A 22,429-nucleotide genomic window follows, 5' to 3' on the forward strand; every position below is an offset into this window, starting at 1 on the left:
ACATGGCTTCTTTGCCTATTTCTTTAATTGTTAAATTACTAGAAGTGGGATTTCTATGCCAAAGAATATCCTTACTTTTAAGGATCATAATAAATATTTTCAAAACAACTAAAGAAAAAAGTACATTGAATTTTACTGATTGGTTGAGAAAGAGAAACATTGATTTGTTTTTCCACTTATATATGCATTCATTGGCTAATTCTTGTACATACCCTGACTGGGGATTGAACCCACAAAATTGGCCTATTGGGACAACACTCTTAACCAACTGAGCTACCTGGTCAGAGCAGTAAATTTTATTTTAAAAGCAACTTGTCTTTATGCTTCAAGAGTATACATGTGCTGGGATTTTATATTAGGGAACTAACCTGAAATATAGAAAAATTGATACTTGAGATTGATAGTCATGAATTTCAAGTTACAGCTGTAATTGTGGCTGTTGGTTTTCATTACCACATTCATCTGCCCAAATGCAGGTATAGTGTAAGTGGAAAGTTGGATTTAATTAGGTCAGAGTTTTGAGAACTGTGTGAGTTCTGTAGTACAAATCAAGGCATTGATGCCATGCGGGGGAATGCCTAATGATGGGCCATAGGGTTTAAGCTCAGTAAGGCAGGAAGTTAGGACATACTAAATGTGAGACACAGTGAAAAGATGATAGGATCACTAGATTGTAGGTCCTGGTGTGAGTCACAAGGTGTTGGAGTTAGGTTACTTAAAGGAGTAAGCTGAAGACATCAGCATTTAAAAAACAGGATGCCTGAAGTTTTCTTTGGGGGCCTCTAAAGATGAGATATGCATAAATGGCAGGAAAACCATTCTGCGGGCTCCACAAGCACAAGAACTTTGTCTTAGTCACCCGGGGTACCCTTTACACCATGGAAATAGGCCTGGGTATATCCATCCCATTGACCTGCCAACAGCAATCAGGGCTAAACTACAAGAGGAGGGTGTACTCAGACCCCATGGAGGGCGCACCTCAAGTACCCAGCTTGGGTGATAAGGGACGCTGTGCCACTGGACCCTACAGGACACTTACTACATTAGGCCACACTACCAAGACACAGAGTCAAAGCAGCTCTACCTAATACATAGGAACAAACACAGGGAGACTGCCAAAATGAGGAGACAAAGAAACATGGCCCCCCAAAAAGAACAGATCAGAACTCCAGAAAAAGAACTAAACGAAATGGAGATAACCAATCTATCAGATTCAGAGCTCAAAACACTATAAGGATGTTTAAGGAACTTAGTGAGGACCTCAACAACATTAAATAATCCAGTCAGAAATGAAGGATACACTAACTAAAATAAAGAACAATTCAGAAGGAAAAAACAGTGGAGTGGATGAAGCTGAGTATTAAAGCAATGATTTGGGTCATAAGGAAGCAAAAAACAACCAATCAGAATAAGAAAAAAGAATCCAAAAAATGAGGATAGTAGAAGCAGCCTCTGCTTGACAACTTCAAGCATTCTAACATTCACATTATAGGGATGCCAGAAAGAATAGAAAGAGCAACAAATGGGTCTACTTGAAAAAACAATAAAAGAAAACTTCCCTAATGTGGTGAAGGAAATAGACATAAAAGTCCAGGAAGCACAGAGACTCCAAAACAAGAGAATACAAAGAGGCCCACTTCTAAGGCACATCATAATTAAAATGCCAAAGGTTAAAGGTAAAGAGAATCTTAAAAGCAGCAATAGAAAAGTAGTTGCCTAGGGGAGTGCCAATAAGACTGTCAGAAGATTTCTCAAAAGAAACTTTGAAAGCTAGAACGAATTGGTGAGATATTCAAAGTTATCAAAAGCAAGGATCTGCAGCCAAAATTGCTCTACCTAGAAAAGGTATTATTTAGAATGGAAGGGCAGGTAATGAGCTTCCCAGAGAAGGAAAAAACTAAAGGAGTTCATTATCACCAAACCACTATTATATGAAATGTTAAAGTGACAGTAAGTCACTTTAAGAAAAAAAGGTCAAAATTATGAACAATGAAAAGGCAATGAATACGTATCTATCAACAATTGAATCTAAAAAAAATCAAATTTAAGTAAATGAGAAGAACAAGAGGCAGAATCGTGGATACAGAGAGCCTTTTGACAGTTGCCAGATGAGAGGGAGGTATGGGGGAATGGCCAAGAGGAAAGAGGATTAAGAGGTACAAATAGGTAGTTATAGAATAGCCACAGGGATATAAATGTAAAGTACAGGATAAGAAATGGAATAGCCACCTGGCTGGTGTAGCTCAGTGGATTGAGCAGAGAGTACAGGCTGCAAACCAAAGGGTCGCTCTCCAATTCCCAGTCAGGGCACATGCCCGGGTTGTGGGCCAGGTCCCAAGTAGGGGGCACTCAGGAGGCAGCCACACATTGATGTTTCTCTCCCTCTTTCCCTTCCACTCTTCTCTGAAATAAATAAAATCTTTAAAATAAAATAAAGTAAAAAAAAAAAAAGGAAATGGAATAGCCAAAGAATTTATACAAGACCCATAGAGATGAACAATGGTGTGAGGATTGCCTGAGAGAGTTCGGGGTGCTGGGTGGAGGCGGGCACAGGGGGGGAAATCGGGACATCTGTAATGTAATCAATAAAATATAATATAAACAAAGAGTATAGGCCTCTTCATTGTTACTAATGCTAGAGTACAGTATAATCTCCTAGATACAGTATAAAAACCATCATATATATATATATACCCTATTTTGAGAGATGGAATGAAAGTTGGAAACAGTTAAAGGATTTTAAGCCTGGAAGTGACATAATCAAATTGTGTTTTGGACTTGTCACTTTAATGGGGGATGAACTGAACTGAGATAAGATTGGAAGTAGGGAGACCAGTTAGGTGTCTTTGGAGTTAAACATCAATGTGAGAGAGAAACATTGATCAGTTGCATCTTATATGCGCCCCAACATGGGACTGAACCTGCAACCCAGGATTTTGCCCTGACCTGGAATCAAACTGGTGACCTTCCCACTGTGCAGGACACTGCCCAGCCAACGGAGCTACACCAGTCAGGGCCTGCTGTAGTATTTTATAGCAAGTCCTAGATTTGTCATTATATCCATAGATCTTTAAGTATGCTGCTCTAATTGGTAAGGACTTTTAAGAAAGTAACCACAATGTCATTATGACACTTGACAAGATTAACAATGATTTCTCCATATATAATACCCAGGGAGAGCAGGTTTTTAAGGAATAAATTTTGATTAAGGGGATGAGATCACCTAAAGAGATCAATGTGAGAACAGAAAAGGGCTCAGGACTGAACCCTACTGCACTTAAGAGCCCACCAAAGAGACGAGGGAGGGAGGAAGAGTAGTAGAAATATGACAGAAACTGGGGTGGCAGAGTTTCAGGAGATGGAAGCGATTGATATCGCTAAGTGCAGTAGAGAGAGCCTGTAAAGTAAGAGTTGAAAAGGATCCATTGGATGTAGGAAGTAAAATCGCATTGGTAGCCTCAGCAAGAACAGTTTGAGTGGAGTATTAGAAACAAAAATATAATTGGAGTGGATAAAGGAGTGCACGAAAAATGAGAAAAAGGAGATGATTAGTATAAGCTCTTCTTTCAAAGAGTTCGGAAGTGTAAGGAAGAAGAGAAGCAACAGCTACAGGACATGGGCTTAGGGTAGGAAGGTAGTGGAGGAGGTAGGGAGGATTGAGCATGTTTATAGCCCAAAGGGGTGAGAACCGTTAGAAGGGAGAAGAGACTTGTTCAGGGATAACTGAAATAATGTGGCTTGAGGAGAGCAGACAGCTGGGCATAGGATCAAGGACACCTGGGGAGGTCAGAATGGGCATGCATGTAGAGAAATTTGTAGTAGGAGTATAATATTCTAATTGGGGGGAATCAGACCCTCTAGCCTCAGATTTCTAGGTAAAGAAGATTTCTTAAGAATGAAGAGGTAGAAATGGGGATTGAATAAGGAGCTTCAGGAAACTGGTAAAGGTTTGGGATACTGAGGGGAAAAGAGATGGTGGAAGACAATGGGAACTCTGCTGGTTGGAGACCACAACTGTGGTTATAACAGTCTGTAATTTTGTGTGATTTTCTACATTTAGCTGCCTGGATGTGGAAGTGTAGAAGGTGGAGGACAGCTATTTTTTTTTTAAGGCTAGCATTTAATTGGGTAGATGCAGCTAAAGGAAATACAGAGTACAGATAGTTCAAATGACCAATAGTGTATTGGCTGGATAGGGAAGGAGGGGAATTTAAAGGGGACAGAAGGATAGATTAAAATGAAGGGATTACGGGACTGGAAAGTCAGGTAGAAAAGCAGGTTGGTAGGAGAGAGGGAATTAGAGGTAGTGGTCAGAAAATGAGATGATGGAATTAGGTGCCAAAATGGATTAGAAGTTAAGGTCACTATAATTTTGAAATCAAGAATCATGAGGCTGGCCTATTAGAAGAGTTCATCTACATGAACATTCAACTTTCCCAGAGTTACAGCAGGAGTTGGATAGAGATAACGATTGTGAGCAGGTACCAAAGTCTTTAGTGAATGTTGAGAAATAAGGACAGATGAAGGGCAGTATGATATCTGCCTCAAAGGAAAAATGTGCTTTTCTTTGAGAGTACTGGAAGAACCAAAATAATACTAAGCCGCTACCCATACCACCCTTCCCCACTGCTGCCTACCTGGCTGTGCCATGGAAGGTATGAGAATATGAGCAGCTCCCACCAGAAATCAGTCAGATGTAATTCAGTTAGTGAGACAGAGCAAGCATCTTGTGCAGAGGTTGAAGGTGTGGGGGAGAGTTTCTAAGATCACAGTGGAAGGAAGGAGCATTACAAGTTCGAAAGAGCTGTGAGGAGGCGCAGAGCGATCAAGAATTAAAGGTGAAATCAGGGTAAGAGATGAAGCGAGCCTTCTGTTTTATGCTCACCTAACTGTGGCATGCTAGAGTTTGATGGCCTCAGCCATCCCTCCTTTGGCACATGCTATTTTGATAGAGAACTGTTGGAATGTCTGACAGGCTGTAGCCTAGAAACATTTCTGAAAGGGCAGAGGCTGCCATGAAAAATTGCAGAGTGGCAGGTGTATCCTGGGTCTGAGCAAGACTGCTGGATGGAGTGTGGATAGTGAAGGCCCTGGTGTAGAGCAGCTTTGTAGAATCTGGTTAAATAGGATGATTTTTGAAGAGGCCAACCTTACTCCGGGGTGGGGGGGGAAACACATATAGCATTGGCTGGATGAAGAAATAGAGCTTCATGATTAAGAGGATATTTAGAATCTGAGCATAGGAAACTTTTGGTGTTATAACTATAACAAGAATGTATGGCTTTGAACATCAGTGTAGCAGAGTATATATTTAGCATCTTGCTGATGAATAGCAGTCTCTTGTGACTGAAGGTGATTTTCTATTCTTCCTTTTTGTGTTCTGAAATGACTTTATGAAGCCATCTGGAATCAGCAGGTTTTAAAGCTCTATTTGGTTTTATAATTTCCAACTATTTCTGGCCCAGTGTGTAGTACTCAAGCATTTATTGAATAAATAAGTGAATAAATCAGAAGGTATTCATTGTGATTTAGCCATTTTGATTATTCCCTTTTATTTTTATTTTTAACTCAATTGAATTTATTAGGGGACATTGGTTTATAAAATTATATAGGTTTCAAGTGTTCAGTTCTATAATAATATCATTTGTATATTGTACTGTGTGTTCACTATGTCATCCCTTTTTTATTTCTGTGTAGTAGTTTGTTGTGACCTCAACTTTCTTGTACATTTTTTGTACAAGAAAATTTGACATATTTTGTGAATATGTCAAATATTAAGAAGCTTCTGTCATATTCTGCATACAGATACTGAGAGAGAAGTTAGGTAACTCGTCCTGTATCTCACAGCTAGTAAGTGGTGGAGCCAAAACTCAAATAAACTCCACTGGATTCTGCAGGTCAGGTGCTTTCTAGTATACCAAAACCAGAAATAGAACAAGAGGCACAGGAGTGATGTTATACTCTGAGTCTCTTTTTTTCTCTCTTTCTTTCCTTAATAAAAAAAAGATAAAATTGTCGTCTTATCCACTCATGCAGGAATGCTCTCTCTTTTGTCCGTATCTAGGTGTACAGTCGTCACTGGAGCATTGCATTAGAGTATTCTTCACCTGAGTCATTACCTGTCATTTCATGATATTTGCATGTCTCACATATGTAGATTGCTCCCAAAAATCTCTGAAGCACCTTGATTTTAAAACTTGTGATAAAATATACATGACAAAAATGTACCATTTTAACAGTTTTTAAGTATGCAGTTCAGTGGCATTGAGCACATTCACGTTGCTCTGCAGCCATCATTACCATCCATCTCCAGAACTTTTTCATCTTCCTACTGAGTTCTTTCAGGTTGTGGGCACAATTTATTTTTCTTGAAGCTGTAAAGTTGAAGCCCCCATTTGCTTGCTGACTGTTGGCCAGGGACCACTTTCAGCTCCTAGAGCCCGACTGTGGTTCCTTGGCACACAGCCTTCTCCGTAGGCTCGCTCATGACATAGCAGCTTAGTTCTTTAAAGCCAGCAGTGGTGGGGTCCAGGCCCTCCCTGCACCCTCTGTTGAGAACCTACCTGATTATGGCAGGCCCACCAAAAATTGTCTCCCTTTTCAGTAACTCAGACTCAACTGACTTGGGACCTTAATTACATCTGCAGAAATTCCTATTCTTCTCTCATGTAACATAATCTAATCGTGGGAAGCATCTTGGATGTTCTTTTGGTAAAAGCAACTCTCACAAGTCTCACCCACACTCAAGGGGAGGGGATTATACAGGGTGTGAATATGGAGGGGCACACCAGAGTCTGTCTGCTACAGCTTCCTTTTTTAATCCATTTCACAGGGGTTTTTATCAGCAATTGGATACCCTTTCCCAAAAATGATTTTGAATCATGGAAGGAAAAAGAGGACTTGGGATTATCTTGAATTTGAAGAAGAAGAAGACAAACAATTAGCAGAGTCTATGGCTTCTCTGGCATATCTAGTATTTGTACAGGGCATCAGCATTGATCAGCTGCCAATGGTGTTAAGGTAGGAGGTAGTGTTTGGTTTATTCATGTATCGTAAAGGGAATATCATCAAGCTCACTTATCTAATCCAATATATGTTCATTACCGTACTAGTATGTTTTAAATGAAGTATAAACAAAAGAGCTCTTTATTTTAAGTAATACTGCCTGTAATTCATAAAAGCCAGTAGTCAGGTATTGAAAAGGGTTTGGGGTGTTGTTGACAGAGACATGAGGGAATGACAGAGACAAAAGAGAGAAAGTGTTAACTTGGGTGTGGTATTGAAGCTGTTGGGACCACCCTGTACTGTAAGGGAGGGACTGGCTAGTTACCCACGGGGTAGTCTGGGTCACCATCATCTCTTCACTGGATTCCTGATGTAATTCTGAGGGGTATTTATCAGTCCCTTAATGAAAACCCTTCAGTGGCTTATTGTTCTGAGAGGGAAGTCTCAGTGCCTTCACATGAGACAAGCTTATGAATAACCTCATGTTTGGTTGTTCAGATTCACCCCTACAACCTTTTTTCTTGTTTCTTATGCTCCAGTGACAGACCTTCTTTTGGTTTCTATGTTGTTCTCATATGTCCTGAACTTCCCTTGCTATAGGACCTTTGTATATGCTTAGAACCATCTTTATCCTTAAATGTCACCTTCTGAAGAAAAAGCCGCCTTTCACCACCCTGTTTAGGTTGGAGCTTCCTGTTAATATTAACCTCACCTTTTCCTTTTTCCATAAAGTCTATCAAAATTTTTAAAAAATAAATATATAATTTTTATAATATAATACCTTTTGGGTGTTAAGGCCCTTAATAAGGATTATGTATATGTCTTGCAGGCCTTGAGTGTATTCCTTTGTGTACATTTGTATGTTTATGTAAGAAATACCTGGGATATGTTTATACATAAATATTACAGTAATGGCTAGCACTTGTGTGCTCACCGTGTATTAAACACTATGCTAACAGTTTTATATGCACTACCTAACATGAATAACCCTATGAAATAGAGCATTATCTCATTTTATAGAGGAGAATAACAGATTTAAACAAGTTAAGACACCACCCAAGACCATACAACTAATTAATGGGATCAGTGGAATTTAAACAGTTCCGTCTGACCCAGAGCCTGTACTCTTCAACATACTGTACCACCAGAGTGACTTCAATATGTATATTAGTTTACTGGGGCCACCATAACAAAGTACCACAAACAGGGTAGCTTGAAATAACAAAAATTTATTGTTTCACAGTTCTGAAAGCTATAAGTTTGAGGTCAAGAACAGGATTGGTTCCTTCTGAGCTCTGAAGGAGAATTGGTTACATGCCTCTTGGCCTCGCTTCTAATGGTTTGCGGGCAGTCCTTGATGTTCCTTGGCTTGTAGATGCAACACTCACTCCTCTGCTTTTGTGTTCATAGGGTGCTCTCCCTGTATGCATATCTCTGTCAGCATTTCCTTTTTTTTTTATTTGGTAAGCACACCATTCATATTGGATTAGGACTCACACTAATTATCTCAGTTTAACTTGATTACCTGCAGGATACGGGGTTCAGGCTCTGCCCCTGCCCATTCCTTTCCCAATTGAAAAAAAAAAGACCTTATCTCTAAATAAGGTGGTATACTGAGATGGATGTGGTGGAGGTTAGGATTCCACTATATCTTTTTTTGAAGGAGACAGTTCAACTCATAACTTTATGTATATCAAACTTCTAAAAGTACATGCATGTGTGTATTTTCTTCTATTTTAGCCCATCATACCTTTTGCGATTTAATATGGGGCATATTGAAGTCTTTTTGCAAAGGTAAGATCATTTATATGGCGTCTCAGAATTAAGTAGTAGTACTAAAATAGTCGTTGTCAAGATCAGGGGCAACTACCTTGTATTTCCTAGGCCTTAATTAATTAATTGGTTATTTAATAAAACAGTGAAGCACATATGTACAGCAGAGATGGAAGTGAGTCAGAAATTTTTCACATCAAAATCTGTTTTAGGTAAGGGGATATCTAGTCTTCAACTTCTGAGGTTTCTTCCCTTATTTCAGAAGGTGGTAAATTAAAACACCTCTACTCCCCTGTAGCTCCTTTTGCTCCTGTGTCTAAGGAGGGGTGGTCAGTAAAAACAATTAACTCATGTTTTTGCTTCATGGATACAACCTGTGCATTTGAAAGAGGTGTCTTGAATCCACCTGTTAAAACTTAGATTGACAGTGATATCATTCAACAACTTTTTTCAAAAGCAAGATTTTGTCTTTTAAAAAATGACAAAGTAACTTTAAGAATTTTGCAAACCTATATGTTGTGTTTCTTTTCCTTTAATGTATAAATTATCTCTTGAGATCAGTCAGGGCCTTTCAGTACTCTCTGGGAATGCTGGTGATAGTTTATCAGTCCCATCTCTTCCCAGGTGAAGGAAAATTTTTAATAGGGCAAATGTCCAAAGCCTCAGCCGACAAGGCGGGAGTTTCCAAGGGTATTCTGGCACAAGTAGTTATTAACTCTCAAATTTACTGTATTTGTATGTCTTAATGATTTTACATTCTTTTCATTTCATTTCTGTTATATTCATACAATGAGAGTATGTATTGCCTTGAATCTTAAGTTGTATCTTCCTCAGATTTTCAAACTCTTTAGTCACTGAGCCAAAAACAATACTTCTAACTCCTTGCATGGTTAGAATAATAACCTAGAGCCTAACATAATATTTTCTTGGCGATCTTAAATATTTAGTTAACAACAATTATAAACCTTTAAAAATATTATTACAAATGAAAACCATTTAATCTTTTTATATAAAAAGAATTGAAAAGGTTTTTCAGATTAATCAACTGGAATACACAGTACTATATTGGGTATAATCACTTAGCACTTGCTGTTTGAAGATCTGTTGGTTTGACACCATGAAACAGGCCCTGCATGAACTGATTTTGGTCATATTTGGATGTCATTAGCTGATCAAAAGATCACCAATGTAAGAATTTTGACTAAGTTCTTTAACAGAAATTCTCCTTAATGATACATGTTTCAAGTCTTTAAATTTCAATTTTTAGTCTTTATTGCCTAAAACAAAGAATCAATCTAAGAAATTTAGGAAGTCATGTCAGTAAATTTTAATATTCTCTTCTAGAACAGAAGAATCTGTTTTGTCCAAAGGACTGGTAAGATTTATTTTCACCAATCATAATTTAATTTCATAGTCATGCCAACAAATACAGCTATTGACTTTACCATATATGTATTTCTGCATATGTTTTCACCTGTAGGATCTGTTTGAGAATGGTTTGTTGAGAATAGAAGACAATAGTCTACTTCACCAGTACTTAGAAATCAAGAGTTTTCTGACTGTACCTCAGGTAAGTGAAATATGGATTCTAATCTTAAAAATAACCCCTTTCCTATTCTGAATTTAAGTAAAGGAGTGGTCTTTTGAGACCCCTCTCCCTCTTTGTTCTCCATATCTTTTGAAAACTTCAGTGCCATGCTGACCAATAGGACTCTGTGGTATGAAAGTGTCCTATTACCTGTGTGGTACAGTATGGAAGCCACTAGCCACACTGAACAATCGAAATGTGGCTAGTGTGACTAAGGAGCTGAATTTTAAATTTAATGTAATTTAAATTAATTAAACTTAAATTAGCCATACGTGGTTAGTGGCTACCATAGTTGACAGCATTAGCTTCGAATGGAAAATAAAACTTTCTTCTTTAACATTTTGTTTCTCTAGGGGCCTTGGAAAATGAAGCCCCTTTACTTTTATTATCATTCAAGTTCTTAAGGCTTCATCAAGGCATACATTCTCCTTTCTAAAAAGACATTTTGTTTTTCCCTCTAAAGATCGATTTTGTCTAGTACTGTCTGTTATCATAGCCAAGTAGATCCTTAGAGGTCTCCCTAAAGACGTGTTCTTCCACTATTTAAATACAAAAACATGGCTTTTGTTAGTGTATTAAGCCTAAATATTTTTAATGATGAATTATATTTCTGCATGTTTGATACCATTTTGGGCCACTCTTCCCATAACTGAAAATTGTCATTTACCTCTAAGCTTACAACTTTGTAGCACTGCACTCAGTGTCACAGAAAGGACTGTCTTGCTCAGCTTCCCGTGGACCTCTAGTGGAATGAAAGTTTTTGGGGGAAATTCTTTCATTTTTACATCTTCTATCCTCACTTCTCTGAATTTTTAGTATCTACCACTGATGATATATTTGTTTCTTTGAAGTCAGAATGAGCTATTCACATCTGAATTAAAAATCTTTTTTATTTCCAGAGCTTAGTCAAAGTAATGACGCTCTGCCCTGTTGAGACATTGGTATGTAAATGTTTGACTAATGAGTTACAGTGAGAAATTTTAGTAAACAATTTAATCTTTATTCAGTTTATGTAACTATTATTTCTTCCATTTTAGAGGAAAAAGGGCTTAGCTATGCTTCAGCTGTATATTAACAAGTTGGATTCTCAAGGCAAATATACGTTATTTAGGTATGTATCAAGAATGGTTAATTGAGAAGTGTATGGTTGATTTAAAAAACAAATTAATGCCATTTAATTATTCCAGTTATAGTATTTCCATATGTTTTAAATATAATTCAGCTCTACTTGGAAGCCATATTATAATAAATTCTCTCCTCTGTGATGGATAGAGAAGGGTTAATCAAATGTTACAGATACATATATACGCACATATATACTACACAAATAATAGTACATATTTTCTTCAGTTAATTGAGATACTGTATAACTGAAAAAGACCTAAAAGATTAAGCAGATTGTTAAGGGTCATGCTAGAACTTTACATATTCAATAATTTCCATTATTCACAGTTGAAATTAATCGCTCTGGAGTCATTGAGAGGCTATTTGCTTTAGTTTAATAGTTGAGCTTATTGATAGTGCTATTTGAGGGGAAAAGTATCTCTGCGTTAGAGAAAAGCCAAGTTTCTCCAAAAGGCCAACAGTAACTGTAGGCATTATGGGTTAGTCTCGGTTGCAAGTGCTCAATTTTGTCTTTGTAGTGAGGGTAGGTGTGTTCAAACAAAACAAGCGAAGGCTGGATTTGGCCTGCAGATCTTACTTTGTTGACATTTAGGTAATAAAAATTAGTTAAAAACAGATTTGGGCATCATTAAAGTGTTAAGAAGTTGTCTTTGGGATTGGCCAGAAAGAATACTCTTGATCCTATGTTTTCTTCATTTCTATTGATAGAGTCAGAGCAGGTATATGAAATCTCAATTTTATGCTTAGGTCTTATACCTGTTCTGATCTACCTGGATTCCTCAGATTAATTTTCCTTTCTTTGCAATTAAGTTAGTCTAACCAGATTAGCCTACTTTCACAGGGAATAATTTGAGGAGTTTTTAGGTGATTATACTAGCTCCCAGTCTTGCCATATTAAATCATTGCAACTATATGCATAAAAAGATTCAAATTTTATTTGATCCAGTTAAAATAGAATTTGCTAGCTAGAGCAATAATCATAAGTGGCTTTATAGTTGGTTAACATCTTGCTAATTGTCTTCACTGGTTTTTGTATTCCTAGTAATAGAATATGACCCATTTGAATTTGTAAAACCTGTATCATTATTATAATGCAGTCCAGGATAATTTCAAATATATTTTTATTTTGCTTTCAAGGTGCTTACTGAATACAAGTAATCACTCAGGTGTGGAGGCCTTTGTTATTCAAAATATCAAAAATCAAATCGACATATCATTAAAGGTAAGAGCATAGCTAAGGTATCAGTTATCAAATATTTATATTTTATTTTTGTAGGATTTATTTATTTGTGGATACATTAGTATGGATTTTTACCCTATGGGTTTTTTTCTATTTCTATCATTAAGGGTATATATTTTTCCTTATTTCTATTTCTTTTTTAAAAACCTGAATTTTGAAACTTTCTTATAGATGTAAATTGCATTATTTGTGCTGATAACATGACTTCTTTTTGTTTTGCTGTACACTTCTGAAATATTAGTGGATACTAAAATCTAATCTGTTTGTGAATACTCAGTAATTGCATTTAGAAGAAGAGAGAGAGAAAAAGAATGCCCGTGTTCACACACTGGCAGAGTTTGTTCCAGGTGTCTGAAAATAATAAATGACAGAATGGAAATTAAACATCTATATCTATATATAATGTGTAATAGTTTATTTTTATAGTGTCGAGGTATTAGAAAACATATTTATGAAGCTATTATTTAAAGCCTTTCTCAGTTTTTCTTTTGTTTTACAGAGAACACATAACAAGTGGTTTACAGGACCACAGCTAATTTCCCTTCTAGATTTGGTACTCTTTCTCCCAGAGGGCGCTGAAACAGATCTACTGCAAAACTCAGATAGGTAAGGTGATCGTTACTAAGGTTCACAAAGTAAATTGAAAATAAAGTGAGAAACCTAAAGTAATAAACCGTATTTCCCGGTTTTACATGATCTATGGTTAATTCACAGAAGTACATAAAGATTTTCATATGTAAGTAATTAAGTACTATGTAAAAACATAATCAAAAACCACTTTTCTTTCCAGACGTATGACCAACAGTATGATTTTGTACCTTTAACAAACCCAGCATTCCCATATGGCTCATAGAGATCTACAGCCTTGGTGACTAAAAACTAAGGATCTCGTGTGTATAACTCATGCAATGTTTGTGTTTAGGTTTTATTGTTTTGTTTTCTAGGACATCATGTTTTTTTCATATAGAACATGTAATTTCACTTTCATTATGTTATTGTAGAATGGTTATTGAGAAATAGTTGTGAGTATTTATATAAGGAACCTTACAATTCAGGAAACAACAGATGATGTACTCAAATATTAAGGACAACAAGGCTTCCTCAGGGGGAAAAACAGTAGTGTTTTTACAGTTGTACTTTGTGAACTTGGAGAACAAGAATGATAAGTCATTACTACTTCAAAAGATATGTTAAAGGGAATACACAGTTACACACAGATTTTCGGCACCCCAACCTCTGCATTGGTCAAGGGTCACTTGTACGCTTAACAGCAAACATAATTATAAAAATATACCTTAGGTTTTAGCTTACTTTATTCATTTAGGTTGCTGTTGATTTTATAAAACTGTACTGTAAGTAACAAATTATATATTTTTAATTAACAGGATAATGGCTTCATTAAATTTATTGAGATATTTGGTTATCAAAGATAATGAAAATGACAATCAAGTAAGTTTTTTGTGAGTATATTCACAATGCATAAAGAGTGTTTCAGATTTTCCTATCAATATCTACTTAAGCCCAGTATTTCATATCTTACCTAGCTACAAAGGCTGGAAGAAGTGCCAACAATTATTCTGAAACCTGAAGTTAATTCCCAGAAGCCCTTACCACCCCACATCCCTGCTTCCCTTCCCTTTTCCTGTTGTACCTCTGCTCTCTTGCTATAAGCATTGCTTAGACCTGGTAGGTAGGGATGTTAGAAGTCCTAAGTCATCTAACCTTTTGGGACTCAACATACATTTGGGTGTCTTATACATTTGGGTGTCACGTCGTCTCCAGTTGCCTCACGCCTATCAGTCATGATTTCAGTCTGAGCTGTAAATAATAAAACCATCTGATAATTGGATGTCCCCTCATCAGACATGACAAATTGAAGCATTTTCAGCACTAAAATCTGTTAACAGCACCTTTTGGATGATGTGTAGGAAGTTGGATTTATTTTTGACAGTGCATCATTAGAGGTATTCAATAAATAGAAAGCTGTTTGAGGGAGTTTTGTCATACAGTAAAATTACATTTGCTTTTTATCATCTCACTTTCCACCTACTCTATTCTAATAGTTGCTTTCCCTATGTGTCATATCTATTAAGTTTAACTGCCTGAATCACCTGTGCTGTTAATCTGTTTCTTACTTTAGAAAGTAATAAAAGAAATGAAAGTAATTGACTTTTATACAGATGCCAAAGAGCTTTGTTTTTTGTTAAGTAAATTGTGATTTGGAATAAAAAGCTTATGAAAAAAGTAGCAGTTTGCTTCCCTCTTGATTAATCTAGTCCACTCAGTGATTTTACCCATTCATAGTCCCTCTTCTGCCAAAAACAGTTATGTGCTGTCATTGACTAGTGCTCACTCTGTGCGTGGATGCCTTGTTCTTTTCTAACTTTGTATTGTGAAATTTTTCAGACATACAGTCAAGTTGAAAGGCTGTTACAGTGATCACTGATTATCTACCTATTTACCCTTATCATCTATCCACCCATCAGTCTCTTAAATTTTTTGACACATTTCAAGGTCAAATGCAAACATTAGCATACTTCCCCCTAAATATTTCAGCATGTATTTCATTGAGTGAAATATCTGTGTGTAGTTTTTCTTTAAGTTAAAATTTACATAAAATGAAATGCACAGATATTAAGTGTATATTCAGTTTTAACAAATGCATAGATCTGTATTTTCCAAATCCATATCAAATATAGAATATTACTATCATCACATGAAGTTCCCTGTTTCCCAACCCAGTTAATTCTGACCTCATCACTCCACACCCCTCCCTCCCTGCTACCAGTGGCAACCACTGTTCTGGCCAGGTGCTATAATGTATCATTTATTCTTCACGATGCTGTAAGTACTCTTTATTTTTTACTTTTCATAGGTAACATAGGTACAGAAAGGTCTTTGATTTGCACAAGGACATACCTAGTGTCCAGAACCTTTGAATCACAAACTAGTAAATCCTAATGCCTAAAGGAGTTCCTGATAAAAGTAGAAGATGAGTAAAATGCAACATCAGTGAAGGCCCTTTTTCAGGAAGTTGTCCTTAGGGTGAGGTTTGAGTTTTTATTTTTTCAGTAATCCAGAAAGGCCTTGCCTATTAGGTGATCTGATTTGCTTGCTAGGAAGACAAAGCATATTCTTGGTTAAGAGTTACAGATTTATCAGGTGTGGAGCACCGTGTGCTACAGGGGCAGCAGGGGCCTCTGCCTGGAGAGAGAAGACAGCGCAGTTTAGTGTTATGCAGTGCCAGCTGTGGTACTCGCCGCTAATGCTTCACTTTTATTTGGCTTGAACATTATATGGTGAAGAAAAGGATATAACCAGCTTATAAGATTTTCTTATTTAAATGTTTTTAAAATTTGTTCTTAGGGATCAAATATTCCAAAGTATGGCCATGCAAGTTACCATATTTCCTTACTGTACCAAGGAAATTAACAAAAAACCCAGTCCGAGATGGCAACCTGACATCTTTCCAGGCAGCTTAAGAGCCTGTTCTTCATGGAACATTTCTCCCAAGTGCAGTAGGTCATGTGTATAAATGAGAGGCAAATTTGTTTGCTGTGGTTAATCAAAAAATGGCAACTTGTGAGTTTTAGAAATTTTTATTAAAGGGGAAATAAGATACTCTAGTAATTCTGACTTGTGGGCAGTTCTATTCAAAAGAACTACCAGTACCCATTTTTGAGCAGTTAAGTGTGTTGAGAGGATAACTAGTCAGATGAAAAGCTGAAAATCAGCCCTGGCTGGTGTGACTCAGTGGATGGAGTGCCAGCCTGAGAACCAAAGGGTTGCCAGTTGGATTCCCAGTCAGAGCACATGCCTAAGTTTCAGGCCAGGTCCCCAGTGGGGGCCATGCGAGAGGCAACCACATGGTGTTTCTCTCCCTTTGTTTCTTCATCCCTTCTCCTCTCTCTAAAAATAAACAAACAAATAAATAAATAATCTTATTTTTTTTAAAGCTGAAAAGTAATTCAGAAAGTTATATATGAAAACTAAATAAGAACCAGAGTCTTTCAATACAAAATAAAGTGATTCATAATTGAATAATAATACATTTCTTTTCCTGCTATTTTGGGTTTCTGTCAGATGACTTATTCTTTTCATAAGTCATTCCCATGCTCATCTTATTATTTCATACCTCTATTTCTCTGCATAAGTTATAGGCATCTTCTACACTTCATTTTCATATAACTTTCCTTGAACTTTGAACCTGCATTTCTACTAGTAAAACTAACTTAGTTTTTGTACCTAATGTTCTCTATCATTTGGCAGGTATCTTTAAATGTGGGTTAGTTGTTCTGAATTATAGTAATATTCTAATACTAATTGTATCTCTTACCACTGTACTTTCTATTTATATCCATTCCCATCTGCCTGCTCACACCCATTCTTTTACTTTAAGTCATGATTGTAATGTGTAGAATGAAAGCAAAATCAAGGGAAGCAATGTGAGATTGTAAAGGCCACAGTATCAGGAACTTTTAAAAACTGTATTATGTAATGTATGAATATATGCTTTTTATTTAGGGAAAATCTGTAAATATCTGGCATATATACACATTATAATTCTATATAATCCATTTTGGGTTCTATTTTTTCCTCCAAGATTACAACATGCCCCTTATGTGTCATTTGCAGAACCAAATGACTCAGTGACAAACATTACTTAATATTCAAGGGGTAGGAGTTCTACAATATTACTTCATAAATAAAAGCCATACCAATTAGCAGAAAGGGATAAACTGGGTGTTACGTATTTTCATTTTATTTGTTCACTTATATGGTTGACTGTGTCCTTTGCAAGGTCCCTGTTTGTTCTGGGAATAAATTTCCTTGTGGCATGGAACTACCTAGTCTTCCTTTTGTAAGAGTATGTTGCAGTGAATTTTGGAATGTAAACTTCAGTACTGAAAAAATTTCGGAACTATTTCATCAATGAGACTACTTGCATTGAAAGCAAGCATTTGTGAACATTTCAAATTTTTATCCTTGTAACTTTTTAAAAATATTAAGTTTTGTTCTGTAGATATTCAAGATAAATCTTAAAATTACTTTCTTTGTAGTTTTTTTAAAAGCTCTAGTAACCTTAATGTTAGTTGTGAAGCTAAATATAACACTTCTATAAAATTGTCAGGTTTTGTAATCAAATTATTTGATAACCTTTGTATTGTCAAAATGAATTTTATTGAGGGAGATATTTTTTCCTCAGATTCATGGCAATTACAAAACTTTAATCCAGCATGTATAAAATTGAACTCGAAATCTTTTTATTGAATTCATTGGTGTGATATTGGTTAATAAAATTATATAGATTTCAGTGTACAATTTTATAACACATCATCTGTACACTGTATTGTGTGCTCACTGCCCCAAGTCAAGTCTCCTTTCATCACCATTTATCCCCTTTATACCCTCCCCTCCCCGACTGGTAATCATACTGTTGTCTGCATCTATGAGGGTGTTTTGTTTAATTTTGTTTTGTTTTTTGCTTAATCCTTTCAGGTTTTTTCATTCAGCCCTACAACTTGCCTCTCCTCTGACAGCTGTCAATCTCTTCTCTACCTATGTCTATTTCTATTATGTTTGTTAGTTTATTTTGTTCGTTAGATTCAACTTATGAGTGAAATCATATAGTACTCATTTTATTCTGACTGGCTCATTTCACTTAGCATAATGCTCCCTAGGTCCATCCATATTGTTGCAAAGCATAAGATTTCCTTCTTTTTTATGACTGAGCATATTTCACTGTGTAAACATACCACAGCCTTTTATCCACACATCTACTGATGGGCACTTGGGCTGCTTCCAAATCATGGAGCATTGAACACAGGGGTGCATCTATTCTTTTAAATTAGTGTTTCAGGTTTCTTTAGATGTATTCCCAGATCAAAATATTTTTTATTAGAAGAAAAATCATAAAAAGTAAAAATACAAAACCACGTTCAAGTTGAACTGGTGATCTAAAGCTTTAAATAGTGACAATATTCAGAAATATATTGACTCTCTAATTAGTAAACTTTGACTTTGTTTGAGCCACATTTTAGAAAGAAAGTGTAAGACTTTAAAGTTAGAATTAGGAGGACTTCCGCCAAGATGGAGGCACAGGTGGGGACGCCTTGCTTTCTCACACAACCAAGTTTAGAGACAACTAAATATTAGCAACAGAAAACACAGCCAGGACACAGAAAATTAAACTTTTCGGAAGTCTGATAACAACAAATTCTTCACCCTGACCAGTAAGAGGGGCGAAACCAGCAGCTGGCGGAGCGGGGTTGCACGGGAAAACTTGGTCAGACGGACTAAGGTGCGCGGACCCCAGGCACAGGGTTGCAACGGGTGGACCTAGTGAGCGACCCAGCGAGCGACCATGGGGAACCAGCCAGGGAGCAGGGCCGAGATTTGACTGTGGTCGCGCATTCAGGTGCAGATAGACCAGCGAGGGAGTGGGCGGTTAGACTGGACCCAGCAGGCCCCAGCGGCCAGCGGCAGCAGAGGGTGCTGCCATTTCCCTGCTCTGACCCCACCTCCACATACAGAGTCATAACCCAGCGACCTGAGTGGCCCTACCCTGGTGAACCACCTAAGGCTCTGCTCCTCACCCAGCTGTCAGAAACAGCAGAGGGGGCCGCCATTTCCCCGCTCTGACCACGCCCCCACATACAGCGTCACAACCCAGCGACCTGGGAGTCCAAGACTCCGCTCCTCATATTTAATGGGCGCGAACAGACCAAAAATGGCTCAAGAAGATCTCAAAGCCCCAGAGCCTGTAAATCTAAGCGATGAAGAAATAGCAAAACTCTCAGACGCACAGTTTAAAACACTGGTGATCAGGATGCTCACAGATCTGGTTGATTATAGCAACAAATTAGAGGAACATATGAAGGTGAAACTAATTGAAATGAATGGAATTGCACAGGACACCAAGAGCGATGAAAAGGAAACTGGGACTCAAATCAATGGAGTGGACCAGAAGAAAGCAAATAATGGCCAAACAGAAAAAAGTCAAGAAGCAAGAATTCAAAGAAATGAGGAGAGTCTTAGGAACCTCCAGGACATCTTTAAGCGCTCCAACATCCGAATTATAGGGGTACCAGAAGGGGGAAAGGCACAGCCACCAGTGGAAAACTTATTTGAACAAATAATAAAGGAGAATTTCCCCAATCTGGCAAAGGCAACAGACTTGCAGGAAATCCAGGAAGCTCAGAGAGTCCCAAAGAAGTTGGACCCAAAAAGGAACACACCAAGGCACATCATCATTACATTAGCCAAGATTAAAATGGAGAGAATCCTAGAAGCAGCAAGAGATAAGGGGACAGTCACCTACAAAGGACTTCCCATCAGACTGTCAGTGGATTTCTCAAAAGAGACCTTACAGGCAAGAAGGGGCTGGAAAGAGGTATTCCAAGTCATGAAATCCAAAGACCTACAACCAAGATTGCTCTATCCAGCAAAACTTTCATTTAGAATGGAAGGACAGATAAGGTGCTTCTCAGATAAGATCAAATTCAAGGAGTTCATCATCACCAAGCCCTTATATGAAATGTTAAAGGGACTTATCTTAGAAAAAAAAGTTAAAAAAAACATGAACAGTGAAAGAACAGCAAACTCACAGTTATTAACAACCACACCTAAAACAAAAGCAAACTAAAAGGACAGCTAGATCAGGAGTGGAAACATAGAAATGAAGATCTCAAGGAGGGTTAGCAACAGGGGAGTGGGAGAAGGAGAAGGGGGGAGAAGGTACAGAAAATAAGTAGCACAGACAGTAGATAGAAAATAGATGGGGGGGCAAGAATAGTGTGGGAAATATAGAATCTAAAGAACTTGAGACACATGGTCATAAACTAAAGGAGGGTAATGGTGGGGACGGGGGGGTAGGGTGGAGGGGAATGAAGGGGGGGGATAGAAAAACTGTAATGGCATAATTAATAAAAAAGTTAAAAAATAAAATAAAAAACCCTGACCTAAGAACAACGAAGTGAGTCTTAACCTCCCTTGGTTGGCTCCCCAACCTCCATAGGTTGGCTCTACTTTCCTTCTTATTCCCTGCTAATAAACCCTGCTCCTTAAAAATAAATAAAATAACGTTAGAATTATGTAAAACATTATTTCATCAAAAGTAAACGTCCAGTGAAAATGATAAACATGTTGTAAGTTTTGCCAATACTGAATTGGAAATAAACTGTGGGTCTTTAAAACTTAAAGTGGGAATTTTATTTATTTTTAGAGAGAGGGGAAGGGAGGGAGAAAGAGAGGGAGAGAAACATTAATGTGTGGTTGCCTCTTATATGCACCCTACTGGGGACCTGGCCCTCAATCCAGGCATGTTTTCTGACTGGGCATCAAGTAGGTACCCATTTGGTTTGCAGGCACCCAATCCACTGAACCACACCATCCAGGGCTCAGTACTTCACCTTTTTTTTAAGTGAATGCAGTAAATGTTCACATTTGACAAAACTAGGTGTGAGTAAAAGGGTGTTTTCTCTGTACTCTATTTCATTTGAATATGTTTTGATTGGTAGGTGGTCATCAGTAATCTTTGTAGCCTTGAAAGCCTTCAGCGATACTGGTTAGTAATAGCGTATTGTACCTGTAAGCTTAGAGGTAAAGGGCAAGAAAATTAAAGGGTGCAGGACGATAGAGAAAGGTGAAAGACCAGAGATAGGGGTGAACAGAGAACTGAGAGCAGTGGCTGCATGTGGTAGAGCAACACGCTCAGTATCCTGTGCAACAGCACTGGTTGAAGAAGTGCCTGCCACACACACTACCTCATGCCCCGTGTTTTCCATGAGAAGACAAAAAAACTTTCTATCATGGAGATGGGAGTTTAAAAACAAATTTTAAAACGTTTTAAAAAGTATACAGTTAAAACAGGTTCCTTGTTTCAAAATCAAGTTAAATAAAGCAAAAATAAAAGTCACAATCAAAATCCCACCATCCAGTGGTAGTGTATGGTAGTGTATGTCCTAGGTTTTATGCCAGCACATCTGTATATACTGTTTTTTTTTTAACAATGAGATCACACTATAGGAATCACACTGTTTGTAACCTTTTTCTAAAAGTCTTTTTATTGTTTATAGTTAGTTGTCCCACTTTTTCCCCTCATTGTTCTCCCCCACCCACAGCCAATCCCCACCCTATTGTCCATGCCCATGAGTCCTCTGTGTAACCTTTTTTCACTCACCAATATGTACCAAAGAACAATATTTTAATGGCCATGTAGTTTTCCACTGTGTAGATGTATATCACAAGATTTACTTAACCAATCTATTGTGAAATATTTTCATTACTTCCAATTTTTCACTAAACATCTTTGTAAATGTCTCTGCTATGGAATCAATTACAACATACATTTTTTAAAAGATCTTATTTATTTTTAGGGGGGGGGAAGAGAGAGATAGAGAAGGAAACATGATGTGCAAGAGAAACTATAATTGGTTGCCACTCTCACCCCCCAACTGGGGACCTGGCCTACAACCCAGGCATGTGCCCTGACTGGGAAATGAACCAGCAGCCTTTCTGTCCACAGGCTTGTGCTCAATCCACTGAGCTACACTAGCCAGGGCACAACATACATTTTTTAATACTTCCCCAGGATAAGTTCATAGATGCTGAGTGAAAATGTATGCATATTTTTGAAGTTATAGGTTCTCAATAGTTCCATTCAAGAACTTCACGTTTCCTAGCATTGTAAGAGCAAT

General features: G+C 37.4%; 1 protein-coding gene across 2 annotated transcripts in view; it reads left to right on the top strand.

Annotated features, from left to right (window-relative positions):
* Positions 1-22,429, top strand: part of GLMN (glomulin, FKBP associated protein) — a 38,994-nt gene that overhangs the window by 11,638 nt on the left and 4,927 nt on the right. For both annotated transcript variants that reach the window (XM_053668252.1, XM_053668253.1), the window contains exons 8-16: positions 6,833-7,020; positions 8,746-8,799; positions 10,123-10,153; positions 10,259-10,348; positions 11,266-11,307; positions 11,404-11,477; positions 12,629-12,713; positions 13,231-13,337; positions 14,117-14,180. In XM_053668252.1, the coding sequence (XP_053524227.1) occupies positions 6,833-7,020; positions 8,746-8,799; positions 10,123-10,153; positions 10,259-10,348; positions 11,266-11,307; positions 11,404-11,477; positions 12,629-12,713; positions 13,231-13,337; positions 14,117-14,180 (735 nt within the window). The remainder of the gene's footprint in view (positions 1-6,832; positions 7,021-8,745; positions 8,800-10,122; positions 10,154-10,258; positions 10,349-11,265; positions 11,308-11,403; positions 11,478-12,628; positions 12,714-13,230; positions 13,338-14,116; positions 14,181-22,429) is intronic.

Source organism: Artibeus jamaicensis, unplaced genomic scaffold, assembly GCF_021234435.1.
Source record: "Artibeus jamaicensis isolate MK-2021 breed Jamaican fruit bat unplaced genomic scaffold, CSHL_Jam_final contig_482, whole genome shotgun sequence".
NCBI lineage: Eukaryota > Metazoa > Chordata > Mammalia > Chiroptera > Phyllostomidae > Artibeus > Artibeus jamaicensis.